At 38.8% G+C, this 14,420-nt stretch overlaps 1 protein-coding gene across 1 annotated transcript in view; it reads left to right on the top strand.

Annotated features, from left to right (window-relative positions):
* The window catches only part of OVCH1 (ovochymase 1), an 84,637-nt gene that overhangs the window by 14,388 nt on the left and 55,829 nt on the right, over nt 1–14,420 (top strand). The window contains exons 7-13 of the mRNA XM_021092126.1: nt 4,348–4,481; nt 5,943–6,083; nt 6,187–6,317; nt 7,572–7,662; nt 9,441–9,569; nt 11,317–11,391; nt 12,433–12,613. Of these exons, the coding sequence (XP_020947785.1) occupies nt 4,348–4,481; nt 5,943–6,083; nt 6,187–6,317; nt 7,572–7,662; nt 9,441–9,569; nt 11,317–11,391; nt 12,433–12,613 (882 nt within the window). The remainder of the gene's footprint in view (nt 1–4,347; nt 4,482–5,942; nt 6,084–6,186; nt 6,318–7,571; nt 7,663–9,440; nt 9,570–11,316; nt 11,392–12,432; nt 12,614–14,420) is intronic.

Here is a 14,420-nt window from a genome sequence, read left to right on the forward strand (position 1 = left end):
CAAGGGGATGGTACTGAACTAGACAAGGAAGAATAGTAGTGATTTTATAGCTCATTAGGTCTTTTGTAGCTTTACTTATGTAAGAGATTTCTACAGATCATGCCAGGCAGAGGGAATTGTGGTTTTTTTTTTTTTTTTTTTTTTTTTGTCTTTTTGCCATTTCTTGGGCCGCTCCTGTAGCACATGGAGGTTCCCAAGTTAGGGGTCTAATCGGAGCTGTAGCCGCCAGCCTACGCCAGAGCCACAGCAACTTGGAATCCAAGCCACGGCTGCAACCTACACCACAGCTCACGGCAACGCCGGATCCTTAACCCACTGAGCAAGGTCCATGGTTCCTAGTCGGATTCATTAACCACTGAGCCACGACGGGAACTCCAAGGGAATTGTGTTTAAGAAATGTCAGGAAGGTGATGAATATCAGGGGTGTTGGGACAATATATATCCCAGTGCAACTGGAAAACGGTGTTAATGTAAACAGGAACTAAGGTAGTGGCCAATGAAGAGAAAAGGGCTTTAATTGTAGACAACCTTAAATTCCATGTGAAGAAGACTAGATTTTATGCCATGGGCAAGCAGAAGCCAAAAATGGTGATGAGGTTATAATTTATAAAATTAATGTAAAATAAAAGTAAATATTCATTACAAGTATAGGATGCAGATGATGTGGCTTATTAAGAATCTAAGTTGACTTTCTGTGATTCAGCTTAGTAATAATACCAATAAAGCCTTTGCCATCTTTGCTGAAAGTTTTAGAAGAATAACATCCAGAACAAAAGTGAGAGTTCTGTTTTATTAGAGTCCTGGGCTGGGGTGTAGGCAGGAGGTCTCTAGGTGTAACCTTTAGAGAGGGACATTGATAAGCTGGAAATTACGTGAAGGACAATAACCAAGATAAGGAATTTCAGAGCAGTATCTTGGGAAATATGGTGGAAGGGACTACGAATATATTCATTCCAAAGAAGACTTGAGAGGAGGAAGGGACTGTCTTGATTTATCTGAAAGACTTCCAGGGAAGCAGAGTTGGACATCTGATTAAGTCCAGAGCTGAAAACAAGGAGCAGAGGGCAGATGTTAGGAGAAGGCAGCTTTCAATGAAGTATAAAGTAATTCTAATTTGAGAGGTTACTGAGGCTTAATGGTCTGCCACAGTGATAGTAAATTTCCTTTTTAAGTGGTTGTTTGAGCAGAGGATGGATGACTATGGGTGAGATTTTTAGAAAACATTTATATATTGTGTTCATAGATAGATGACAATCAATTTACTCTGAGACAGAAAACCTGTGACTCAACTTAGACAGTGAAGTACTGAAGAGACCTCTGCAAGAAAGACTTTCAAGACAGAGGGTGTTCTTAGTAGTGTCAGATAGTGCAAAAGTCAAAATGAGTTCAGATAAAATGCCATTGAATATAGCAGGTCAGCATTTAGGAACTGACTCAGTAGAATTGTAAGATTAGAAGCTATATTCACAATGGGTGAAGCAATTGCTAAAAACTTGTTATCTCTCCTTCACCAAGTAGTCAAAATTTATTGAGGCCTTGTGTTGAATTAGGCATTATTTTAGGTGCTAATTATACAAGAGTAAATGAAACAGAAATGTTTTACTTGGGGGGGGGGCAAGTTGTATGTTGAAGAGTGGGGATAATGCAAATAATGTTACATACCATAATGAAAGTTGGTAAGTACTATGCAGACAAATAATGCAAGAAAGAGGGGTTGAGAGTGCAGGGTTGTGCAATGATTGGGGAAGTTGTTCAGGAGGACTGCACTATGTTTGACCACAGACTTGAATAAACTGAGTGGGGATATCTTATGATCATCTTGGGAAGGGACATTCCTGGAAGAAAAAAAAAAAAAAGACACGTGTGAGGAAGGAAAACTTTTGGTATATTTGGGGAACATCAAGCTAAGAGAGCTAAAGCTAAGTTGGAAAGGGGGAGAGTGGTTGTAATTATTAGTGGCCAAACATATAGGATATTAGAAGGACTTTGGATTTACCTTGAGTTAGGTATGGAGCCTCTAGAGAACTTTGAACAGAGGAGGAACATGATCTGATACAGTTTCAAAGGATGACTTTGGCTGTTGTATTGAAAACAGACCAAGAGCTAAGGGTCTGGTGACTGCAATAATCCAGAGAAGGATAATGATGGCTTCAACTAGGTTTGTAACAGTCGAGGTGGTGAGAAGTGGTGGTGACACAGGATTAGTTAACAAGTGATAATTTGAGTTTTGGGAGATAGAGAGACATGATGGTGTTGAAGGTTTTTGACCTATGGAAAGGAAGGAGCTGCTATTGTTTGAGATGAGAAAGGCAGTTGGGCAGTGAAGAGAAGGAGGAAGATGGGACAGTGGCTTTGAGTAATAGGGCACTAGGATCAAGAGAAACAGAGCACTTCCCATTGTGCAGCAGAAATGAATCCGACTAGTATCCATGAGGATGTGGGTTCGATCCCTGGACTCACTCACTGGGTCAGGGACACAGCAGTGCTGTGAGCTATGGTGTAGGTCGCAGATGCAGCTGGGATCTGGCATTGCTGTGGCCATGGCTGTGGCTGGCAGCGATAGCTCCAATTGGACCCCTAGCCTGGGAACTTCCACATGCCACAAGTGTGGCCCTAAAAAACAAAACAAACAAACAAACAACAACAACAAAAAAGAGAGAAATGGGGATTTTGTTTGTTCTTTAGATGGATAGGCTTAACTGTTCTTATAGCAGAAAAGAGTAAAAATGATTAGGTAAGAGAAATATATATATATAGGTGAAATAAGTTTCATGAATATACAACAAATAAAAAAGATTTAGCTTTGGAAAGAAGGAAGAATGATTCCTTTTCTGGTAAAGCAATAGAAAATGTTGAGGTAATCTATAGGAAATTTGTAGGAATTTATACTAGATGCCATCTAAGTAATTATAAGGTTTCAGTTGCTTCATGTTTAGAGAATGAATTTGAGATTAAATAGTTAAGAAGATATTAAACAGCTTGTAGGGACTAAATTAAGAAGTCAACTAAGAGATTAAGACTTTCAGCAACTCAGGGTTTTGCCTTTTTTTTTCTTTTGTCTTTTTATGGCTGAACCTGTAGCATATGGAGGTTCCCAGGCTAGGGGTCTAATTGGAGCTGTTGCTGCCGGCCTACGCCACAGCCATAGCAATGCCAGATCCGAGCCACATGTGCAATCTATACCACAGCTCATAGCAACGCTGGATCCTTAACCCACTGAGTGAGGTCAGGGATCAAACCCACAACCTCATGGTTCCTAGTCAGGTTTGTTTCCACTGTACCACGACAGGAACTCCAAGCAGCTCAGGATGAGCATGAATTTATATTAACAATCTAAAACAAACTGGTTGTAAAATTCATCATTATTTTATGTTCAGTCAATAAAGAATACAAAATGCCCAAGATCAGGAGATCTCCATTTATTTTATATTTAATTTATTATATATTATATATATATATATATATATATATATAAACTCAATCAGTTTGTTGTATCCTTGAAACATTGTAAATCAATTATACTTCAAAAAATTAAAAAACTAAATAAAAACTAAATACATGGCAGAGGACCACTTGTCAATTAAAAAAAGGAAAAGGTTGGAATTCCCTGGTCCCCTAGCAGTTAAGGATCTGGTATTTGCCAATGCTGTGGTGTGGCTTTGATCCCTGGCCTGGGAACTCCCATGTGTCATGGTCATGACCAAAATAATAAATAAAGAAAGAAATAAGAAAAAGATCGCTTTGCACACAGATGAATGTGAGATGTAGAAGATGCTAAGGATGTCTGCCCCACCAGGGCTTCTTTTCTGAGTAAATAGCGTGAACTCATGTAGGAAAACAGATAAAGTATACATGTTAAATTATGTAAACTGCTTTCCAAATGTTTACATGTGTTTCTAAAGATGTTAGAGGTGGATAACATTGTGAAAGCAGGGATTATGTCTTAGGCTGACCTCAGAGGATGCGGCTGGTTTGAGTTAACATACGCTTCGCACTCAATCCGTAATTCAACTTCTGGGCGAATATTATGAATTTTCAATTAGACTAATAACTTAAACAAATCTTAGTTTTTTCAAACTCATAGTTCAAAGTTCTACCATTTTATAACTAAATACAATTTAAGGGGTGGTTTCTGGCCATTTTCTAATAAATATGCCTGTATTTATTGGATAAATGCCGGCAATTTGAGTGTAAAATATTATTCTCACATAAAGAATTGCCTTTGGCTTTTATCTTCTAATATCCTATAAAATTTTATTATTGAGTTATGAGCTAAAGCTCAGAAATGAGATTTTATTTGTCACATGTGACTCTGCCACTTATTACACTTCACTTTCTCTTCTGCAGCTTATGTATCTGGAAAATAATAGTACCAGAAAATAAAATTATCTTAATAAAGTTTACAAGCTTATACATAGAAAATCAAGTTGAATGTGACCATGACTATGTGTCTTTACAATCAAGCAATGGAGTGCTTATTAGTGAGTATGCTTCATTTGTTCATTTGTCATTTTAGAGCATTGAAACAATCAAAGAGGTGCTAAAGGATCTGAAATTAGATTTTTTCACATGGGAACTTATCTCGTCTTACAAACTGTGCCCTTCTTGAAAGGGCCAAGGTTGTGTGTGGGAAGAGTGGAAGCCAAGACCAGTATATTTCCCGAGGTTTATCCATTCCTTTTTCAAGTTTAATAATAGGAATGAATGAAATTGATCTCACATTTGTCAGAAACTTCCTTTCAAGCCCATGTCAGGTTTTTTTTTTTCCCTTTTTATCACAAAGGTGGGTGCACGTTTGCCAAATTTGGTAAAGACAGTGAGCAAATGGGAGGAAATATAAACTATTCATAACCTTACCACCTAAAGATAAATGCTGCTAACATGTTGATGTATATATTTATTGTATATATTTATTTATATGTAATAACTGTATACATTGAACTTTACGTTGTTTTATATCTTTTTTCTTATGACACTAGAGAATTTTGTGTCATTTAATTTCAGTTATTGAATACCTCATAGCTATGTAAGCATAACTGATATATTTGCATTAATTGAAATACTATGTGTTAAGTATGATAGAAGGTCTCTAGAGCTGGCATGTACCTCAGTCTCTTGGTCTCTATATAGGCAATGACTAGGACAAATATCTCTTCACAAGTATTTGAAGAATGTTATAGTCAAGGTATTGTGCTAGGGGTTCTATCTATTGACTAAATGATTTCATGCTTCAGGCCTTTTAACCCGATAATCAGTGTTTAAACCAATCATTAAACCAGATACCATACCAAGTACTGGACATATATAGAGTAGAAGCAGTCTCTGCTCTAATGAGCTTTCAGTTCGGAAGGTAAATAAAGGGGCACCACAAAATAGAAAATGGCATGGATTAGGATTTTTGCTCTGGTGTTTCAGCAAAAGTAGCTCTTGTTTCCATTGGATATGTGGGAAGATCCATGGAGAGCTGGACTTTGAGCTGGGCCTTAAAGGATGAGAATTTGGACATGTGACTTTGGGTATCAGGAAGTAAATGGAATATCAATGATTGAAACAAAGAATGCAGTGAGTTAAAGGGACCACAGTATTTACAGCAGAGAGGGAGTTTTTGTTGTGGCTCAGTGGGTTAAGAACCCAACATAGTGTCTGTAAGGATGTGGGTTCCATCCCTAGGCTCACTCAGTGGGTTAAGGATCTGGCATTGCCTCAAGCTGTGGAGTAGGTTGCAGATGCAGTGTGGATCCAGTGTTGCTCTGGCTGTGGCACGGGCTGGCACCTGCAGCTCCAATTGGACCCTATCACTGGAACTTCCATATGCCACAGGTACATCCTTAAAAAAAAAAAAAAAGAAGCAGAGTTCAAGGAAGGATAATATTAGGAAAACGTGTTGAAGTTGTTTCCATCATTTTTTCAGTTATCTTACTTCAGTTTCTTTTGCTTTTAAGGTAAGGTCTGTGGAAATACTCTTCCCTCACCATTGCTGACAGAGGCCAATGAGGCCACAGTAACATTTGTTACTGATGCAGAGAACAGTGGCAGTGGCTTTGAATTTACTTTTACTGCTGTACAGAAGAACTCAGAAGCAGGTATTTCAGGCGTGTCATTCCCTGCTGTTTTTCTGTGATATGAGGGTTGGAATGAGGGAGTGCCTTTGGCCATTCACCTTGAATTTCCCCCACACTCCCACAGGTTCCAGTTGTGGGAGTGTGGCTGTGTTGGTAGAAGAAGGGATGATTCACTCTGCTGGGTATCCTGACTTATATCCCAGTAATGTAGAGTGTCACTGGTTCATCCATGCTCCAGAGAGACATGTTATAAAGGTAAGGAAGTGCTTTACTTCATCAAGAACTTAGCTCTACACATTGAGCAGAACTTGCTTCGTCAGGACTGTTAAATTTCCACATGACTAGTATCTTCTCTTTGCTCTTTTTTTAAAACCTCTAAAAGGGGATACTTGCATATAGTTTAAAAAGTCTTAGCAATTCAAAAGAGAGTACATGGAGTTCCCGTTGTGGCTCAGTAGGTCAAGAACCTGACATAGTGTCCTTGAGGATGTGGGTTTGATCCCTGCCCTTGCTCAGTGGATTAAGGATCTGGCATTGTCACAAGCTATGGCACAGTTTGCAGGTGCAGCAGATCAGGTGTTGCTGTGGCTGTGGTGTAGTCCAGCAGCTGCAGCTCTGATTCAATCGCTAGCCTGGGAACTTCCATATGCTGCAGGTGCAGCCCTAAAAAGAAAAAAATAAAAATAAAAAAAAGAGTACAATGAAAAATAAGTCTCCTTTCCATCCAACCCATCCTACTTCCCGTAGTCAAACACTGATATGTTTCTAGAGTAGCCGCAGAGAGATTCTAAGTATTTACAAATATGTATGTATTGTTTGGCAATGCTTTCTCTACTTAAAATATCCCAAGCATCTTTCTATATGAGCCCACAGCTTCTTTATAACAACTCCACTAAATTATATTGTGTGATGCCTCATTTTTATACCAGTTCCCTATTAATAGACTTCTGGTGAGTTTCCAATCTCTGCTTATGCCAACAATGGTGGTGCATTCCTGCGTCACTGTTTTTGGACACATGTGGCTGTATATAATCCCCAGAAATGGATTTTCTGGGTCAAAGGGTTTGCACATTTAAATCGGGTAGTCCATTCCAATTGCCCTCCCAAAGGGGTTGAAGTTGTTTATATTTCTACCAGTGGGATATGAAGACCCTTTAATGTATAGAGGGAAACTTTAAAAGATGGAGTTCCCATCGTGGCTCAGTGGTTAACGAATACGACTAGGAACCATGAGGTTGCGGGTTCGGTCCCTGCCCTTGCTCAGTGGGTTAAGGATCTGGCGTTGCCGTGAGCTGTGGTGTAGGTTGCAGACGCGGCTCGGATCTCACATTGCTGTGGCTCTGGTGTAGGCGGGTGGCTACAGCTCTGATTCGACCCCTAGCCTGGGAACCTCTATATGCCACAGGAGCGGCCCAAGAAATGGCAAAAAGACAAAAAAAAAAAAAAAAAAAAAAAAAAAAAAAGTTTATCCCTCTGACACTTTTCTGGTTGTGTTTATAATTTATACAGTTGGCATTTGAAGACTTTAGTATTGAATTTAACCAGAACTGTTATGATGCTGTTGTGATTTATGGTGATCCTGAAGAGAAACATGAGCTAGGTGAGTGACATTCTGTTTTTAAATTTAATCTGATAAGTATAATACTAACCAGGATAGTTGAAGCATTGGCTGACTTCCTTGGATACCATGAGGTAGGGTGGGGATACGAATCTCTCATATTCTCATATTCCATATTCTCATACAGAAACTTACTATCTGTAAAACTCTAGCTTTAAAAATCCATGAACTTTAACAGATTCACCAGTAAAGTTTTTAATAGAAATATGCAACATTTGAAGAACACTTAAGAATATTTGGAAGTATTCTTAAGAATACTTAAGAATATTTGGAATATTCCCTTCTTTGCTCAGCGGAAACCTATCTGATAGCATCCATGAGAATGCAGGTTTGATACCTGCCCTTGCTCAGTGGGTTGAGGATCCGGTGTTGCTGTGAGCTATGGTGTAGGTTGCAGACTCAGCTCGGAACCCACGTTGCTGTGGTGTGGGCCAGTGGCTACAGCTCCAATTGGACCCCTAGACTAGGAACCTCCATATGCTGTGGGTGTGGCCCTAAAAAGATTAAAAAAAAAAAAGAGAGAGAGAGAGAATATTTGGATGGGGAAAAGGAAGTCCCAGGGAAAAAAGCAAAATGGTAATACTTAGCAAATTTTTGGCAGTTATTTAAGCTAAAATTTCAAAACTTTTTTTCTGTATTAATCCCTTCAATTGTTGATATATTCATTTTTATGTCCAAGAACAGTAACCAAAAAAAGAGTATTCATAAGCTATAAATTCTACTTGAGGCCAAAAAGGAGATTTTTTGAACTAAATATTCAAATATATGTTGATTTTTGACCTACCAGGTTATTGAGTATAAAATTAAATCTCTTTTGGCCGTGTAGTCACATCCTTGCCACCTACTATTTGTTCCTCAGCTAGATTTAGTGGGGGTTGGAGACCAGGAGCCTAGATAAGTTTGGAATGTTTATTTGGGTAGGTGAGTGGAAGCCCAATTCCTTAATGCAGCAGAATGAGACCTATATAGAGAGGAGTTTACGTGAAGCAGATTTCAAGTGTCATCTAGTCACATAAAGTGAATGTCCTTTTAAAACATTAGAACAGTAAAGTCATGTTCGTTCCTTTTTTTTTAAGTGTTATTGAAGTATAGCCAATTTACAAGGTTGGGATAATCTCTACTATACAACATAGTGATTCAGTTGTACATGTGCACATATCCATTCTCTTGCAGATTTTTTTTCCAAATAGATGATCACAGAATATTGGGTAGAGTTCTCTGTGCTATACAGCAAGTGCCTGTTGGCCAATCATTCCATACACCATAGTGTGCATATGCCAATCCCCAAACTCCCAGTCCATCCCCCTTCATCCTGTCCTCTTTTATAACAATAAGTTTGTTTTCAAAGTCTGTGATTCTCTGTTCTGCAAATAAATTCATTTGTATCCTTTTTAAAAATTTCCCCATGAAAGTGATGTCATATGATGCTTGTCTTTCACTGTCTGCCATGTTCTGTTTGGAAGGAAGAATACCAAATTTGGGATTCTCTTTAACTCACCTCTTCTCATTGTAAAGTAACAATCAGTTGTGGTTTTTATGCATACTAAAAATCAGATATCTAATTTACTCTGTCTTCGAGTTTTTTTCTGCAAGATAGTACACTGTGATCTTGAAACTGTCATTTGATTCCCACATGAAATGGAAGGGTATACCTGCAGACCAAAGTTGGAGAAAACAGAAGTTTTTGGAATAAAATTAATTAGATGATGTTTTACCTCTGTTTTGTAACTATACATCAGACCTCCCTAAAATGTTTACAGCTAAACTTTGTGGAATCTTGAATCCTGCTCCAGTATTCAGTCCTGGTAACATGATGGCAATTCATTTTAAAAGTGATGGTGAAAATAACTTCCGAGGCTTTAAGGCTAGAGTCACCTTTTTGCTCTCAGGTGAGTATCAACACTTCTATAATCATATTTTGCTTATGAAAATTTTCTGGGGAAGGTAATTTAGCTGTATTTACCTAACTTTAGGGTTCTTGAAATCACCTAGGTGGCAATATTGAAATGAAGATTTCAGCCCCTCCCTCCCATTCCCACCCCCTGGCCAAAGATTTCAATTCTGTGAATCTAGAATGGGGCTCAGGGACCTGCGATTTAAGAAGTACCTCAGATGATGCCAAGAAACTACATATACCAGATGATAAAAAAAAGATTCCAAGCATCTTATATGAAAAGTAGATAATTCAGATTAGAGAATTTAACTCAGGAATGAGATTGACTGGCTTAGTTTGGGGATATTTGAGGACTTTGAAGGATTAGTAGGCATTCTAGAAGGTAAAATAGCCTTTACTCAGACAAAGGGAATATCAGATGCAATGATCCTAATGTGCAAGAGAATGGATGATGTACAAAAATCTACAAGTAATTCAACACTGTTGGAGTTTTGGAGGGAATCCTGATGGACACAGGACATTACATTTTAAGTACCCAAGTGATAGGTTAGTTAATTCACATTTACTGATTACTTGCTCTGTACCAGGTATGAACTAATCATTTCACATGTATTATTACACTGATTCCTAACTACAAACCTAAGAGGTTTTGTCTTCTGTATCACAGATGAGGGAACAGAGACTTAGAGGAATTAGTAACCTTCCCAAAGATGCATATCTGGTAAGAGGTGGAGCCAGAATTCCAACCTGGGGGGTAATATAGAAGATGGCAATAGAGGTTAGGGGTGAGCTTACTTGCAAGGAGAGTGGTGAGGAAGTCACAGTTAGAATTTATTCTGACAATACTTGATTAGTTATGTTGTAGGGAAGGGGGTATGTGAGAGAGGAAAATTCCAGCATGATTTTCAGGATTCTAGCTGGAGTGGCTGCATGCATGGTAGAGTCATTAAATGATAAAGAGAAATTTAACAAGATTATCTTGTTTGTTAAAATCAATTGATTCCATTTGAGATCTGTGGGTTATTATAAGCTTGTGGGAGATCCAGATGAAGGTATCTTGTAGTCCCAGAATTAGCAGTCCTAGAATTTGTCCTTGGTCTAGAATTCAGAAAGGAGATTTAGATTGGAGAGAGACATTTGGAAGTCATTTATATGTAAATGAATAAAAATAGGGCTATTTTTAGAATATCTTTCAGGGTAAAGAAAAGGATCCTGAAATAAAGACAGATTGGGAAGAGACAACCATAAATATAGAGAGAGTAATTTCGTAGAGCCTAGGGATGAAGAAACGCTTAAAAGGGTCAGAGACAACAAGGATATTAAGAGAAATACAACCAAATCACATCTATGGGATCTGGCATTTAGCCTTTGAAAGGTAGTAGTAGAAAGATCAACTCAAGAATGGTTTTATGGAGTTCCCATTGTGGCTCAGTGGGTTAATAACCTAACATAGTGTCTGTGAGGATTTGTGTTCGATCCCTGGCCTCACTCAGTGGGTTAAGGATCTGGCGTTGCTGCAAGCAGCAGCACAGATCACAGATGTGGCTGAGATTGGTGTTGCCATGGCTGTAGCAAAAGCTGTCAGCTGGAGCCCCTAGCCTGGGAACTTTCATATGTCTTGGGTGTAGTCATTAAAAAGAAATAAATGAGTATTTTTAAAAGAGTGATTTTATGATTGACCAGCAGTGTAAGCAAGTAGAGTCAGCCAGTGTAAAGTGTAATTATTTTTTTTTTCTCTACAGACTCTTTAAACAAAATTGGATCAACATCATCTCCCCAAACCAATCCTGTATCTTCTGTAAAAGCTATTCCATATAGTGAGTTGATGGCCATGTGATTATTATCTGTTAAATCTCCTTTCTTCTTCAACTAGACATATATTTTCAGAAGGCTTATCTTAACATTGATATAACTTTTCAGTGAGGAAGGATGTTTTATATTTAGGCACATGAAACTGCCAAAATTCTGTTTGGGTTTGCATATAAACTCATAAATAGAGGGAAGAAGAAATAAGTTTTATGACAGGAAGAAAGAGAGTACAGAGAGCAATCTTCTGTCTTCACGTATTTTTATGCAAACTTAATATTTAAAATATCTTCCCAGAGTCTGTGCTTAATATGATTTTGCATTTGAAGGCAAAGGGGGACAACAAAGTTTTTTGTTTTTGTTTTTCAACAGCCTTGCAACTTGTAACTTCCTTATCATCTTAAGTGTCTGGTTGAATATTATGATCTTTCATTTCTCTGTGTGCATGAGCTGCATGTATTCTAGCTGCTAGAATAGAAGATTACACAGGGAGCTGTAAAGAGGGGGAAATGTCGTGTCTTATGGGGGCATCAGAGAAGGCTTCCTGGAGAAGACAGCACTTGATCTGAATGACAGATGAGAGAACAGCACTTGGAGGGCTGAGGGAGTTTGGTGGTTTTGAGGGTCTGTAAATGCTTTCATACAATGACAAAAAGAGATAAAACAAGACCTGTAATAAAGAACTTTCTGTCCTCTGCTAGCCAACAAAGTTTTGCTGCCAGAATGTGAGTTCCATGAGGGCCAGGATTTTTGTCTGTCCTAGTCAATGATATATCACCAATGTCTAGAATAGTGCCTGGCAATAGCAAGTATTAAATAAATCATTAAATGAATGAATAAATGTAATTCTACAGGCCAGTACCTAAAATCTGATGGCTTAGTGGAGTCACCTAGGCAAGCTTTTAAAACCAGAGGTGGCTCTTAGGAGTCTGCATCCTCATGAAACTCATGTTTGGGAATTATTACCATTGGTTATGGCAGGTCATTGGGGAAGGAGTGTATTCTTAACTACTTCAGTTGGATGGGTCGTTGGTTTGATCTTCTTGCTGTAGGTGTCTGTGGCCTCCCCCCATTTGGACCCCAGTGGCTTTCCAGAAGAATTAGAGGGGGGCAAGAAGCCTGCCCCCACTGCTGGCCATGGCAGGTGGGTTTGAGGTTTCTAGGCAATCACCAGTGTGGAGGTGCCATCATCAACCCAGTTTGGATTCTGACTGCAGCCCATTGTGTACAGTGGTGAGTGAGACTGATGATACTGTACTAATGTATTATGTACCATACCTGGGACTGAAATACGATGGTCTAACTTCTTTTTTTTTTTTTTTTTTTTTTTTTGCTATTTCTTTGGGCCGCTCCTGCGGCATATGGAGGTTCCCAGGCTAGGGGTCGAATCGGAGCTGTAGCCGCCAGCCTACGCCAGAGCTACAGCAACGCAGGATCCGAGCCGCGTCTGCAACCTACACCACAGCTCACGGCAACGCCAGATCTTTAACCCACTGAGCAAGGGCAGGGACCGAACCCGCAACCGCATGGTTCCTAGTTGGATTCATTAACCACTGCGCCACGACGGGAACTCCCGATGGTCTAACTTCTAAAATCATCCAGACTAATTCCAAAGCAGAAATCTTACCCTCAGTGTTCCTGCTGCATATCCATTTAGACTCTAAAACATATCAACAAGGATAAAGCAAAACAGATCTTGAAGTTGCTCATTCCATTTAGGGGGATCTCTGGTTATTATGTTGAGCTCCAAGTCTGCTTCTCTGTAGCAGAAACTTACTGGTCTGTATTTACAGCAGTTCTAAAAAAATAAGAACTCACTCTATTTCTTCTTTTACAAAAGTCTTTCATATACTTAATGACTCCTCTCAATTTGCCCTTAATTTAATCTTTAAGGTAAAAGCTCATTGGTCTATTGTTCATAATTTCAGAGGCCTTGCCAGGTGGTATGCCTTGCCCTGGATTGGTTTAGTATTGTTTCCTCTTTTTTTTTTTTAGAGCCATACCCTCGGCTTGTGGAGGTTCCCAGGCTAGGGGTCTAGTTAGAGCTACAGCTGCCAGCCTACGCCACAGCCACAGCAACGCAGGATCCAAGCCACATCTGCAACCTACACCACAGCTCACAGCAATGCTGAATACTTGACCCACTTGAGTGAGGCCAGGGATTGAACCCACCACCCCATTGTTCCTAGTCAGATTCATTTTCACTGAACCACAACGGGAACTCCAGTATTGTTTCTCTTAAAACATGGCTCACGGCCTTGGAGAGAGCAATGGGATAATCCACCACCTTGAACACTGGACCACTAGTGAACTAGAGAAGACCATCTTATAAGAATTTTATAGATGTACATTTAAAAAAATTATTTGGGTATAGTTGGCTGTACAACTATATCTTAGGTGTACAGCAAAGTGCGTCAGTTATACATATGCTGATATCCATTATCTTTCCCATATAGGTTATTATAAAGTATTGAATAGATTTCCCTGTGGTCTATAGTAGGTTTTTATTAATTATCTATTTTATACAGTAGATTGTATGTTATTTCCTCCTTCTAATTCATCCCCCACCCTTCATGGTTTCCCTTATGGTAACCATAAGTTTGATTTTGAAATCTGTTTGTTTCTGTTTAAAAGTACATTTTTCTGTATCATGGAAAAGCCTCAATCATAGCTGACTAATGAAAGTTAATGTATTGGAGAAAACAACTATTAGTATTGAGGCCAAAGGCAGAGAACAAGCTTTGGCAGAGTCCCTTGTCAAATAAATATTTAGTCTATTCTTGAATTTATGTCACGGACCATGACTCCTTTGCCGTAAGATATAGACCACAGTAAACCATTCTTCTCAAGGTGGAATATTCAACTGGATGAGTCAGTTGAGATTCACAGGCACAGTCAACTATAAATGTTTATGGACCATTTAAATTAACCACAAAAATTACTTGCATGCAGTATCATTAGTGATCCTTCTTGATTTCTTTGTAAAATTTTATGAAAGTAGTAGTAATGCTTATAAAAAAAAAAGGCAGTTTAAGAAAGT

The sequence above is a fragment of the Sus scrofa genome, chromosome 5 (assembly GCF_000003025.6).
Source record: "Sus scrofa isolate TJ Tabasco breed Duroc chromosome 5, Sscrofa11.1, whole genome shotgun sequence".
Lineage (NCBI taxonomy): Eukaryota > Metazoa > Chordata > Mammalia > Artiodactyla > Suidae > Sus > Sus scrofa.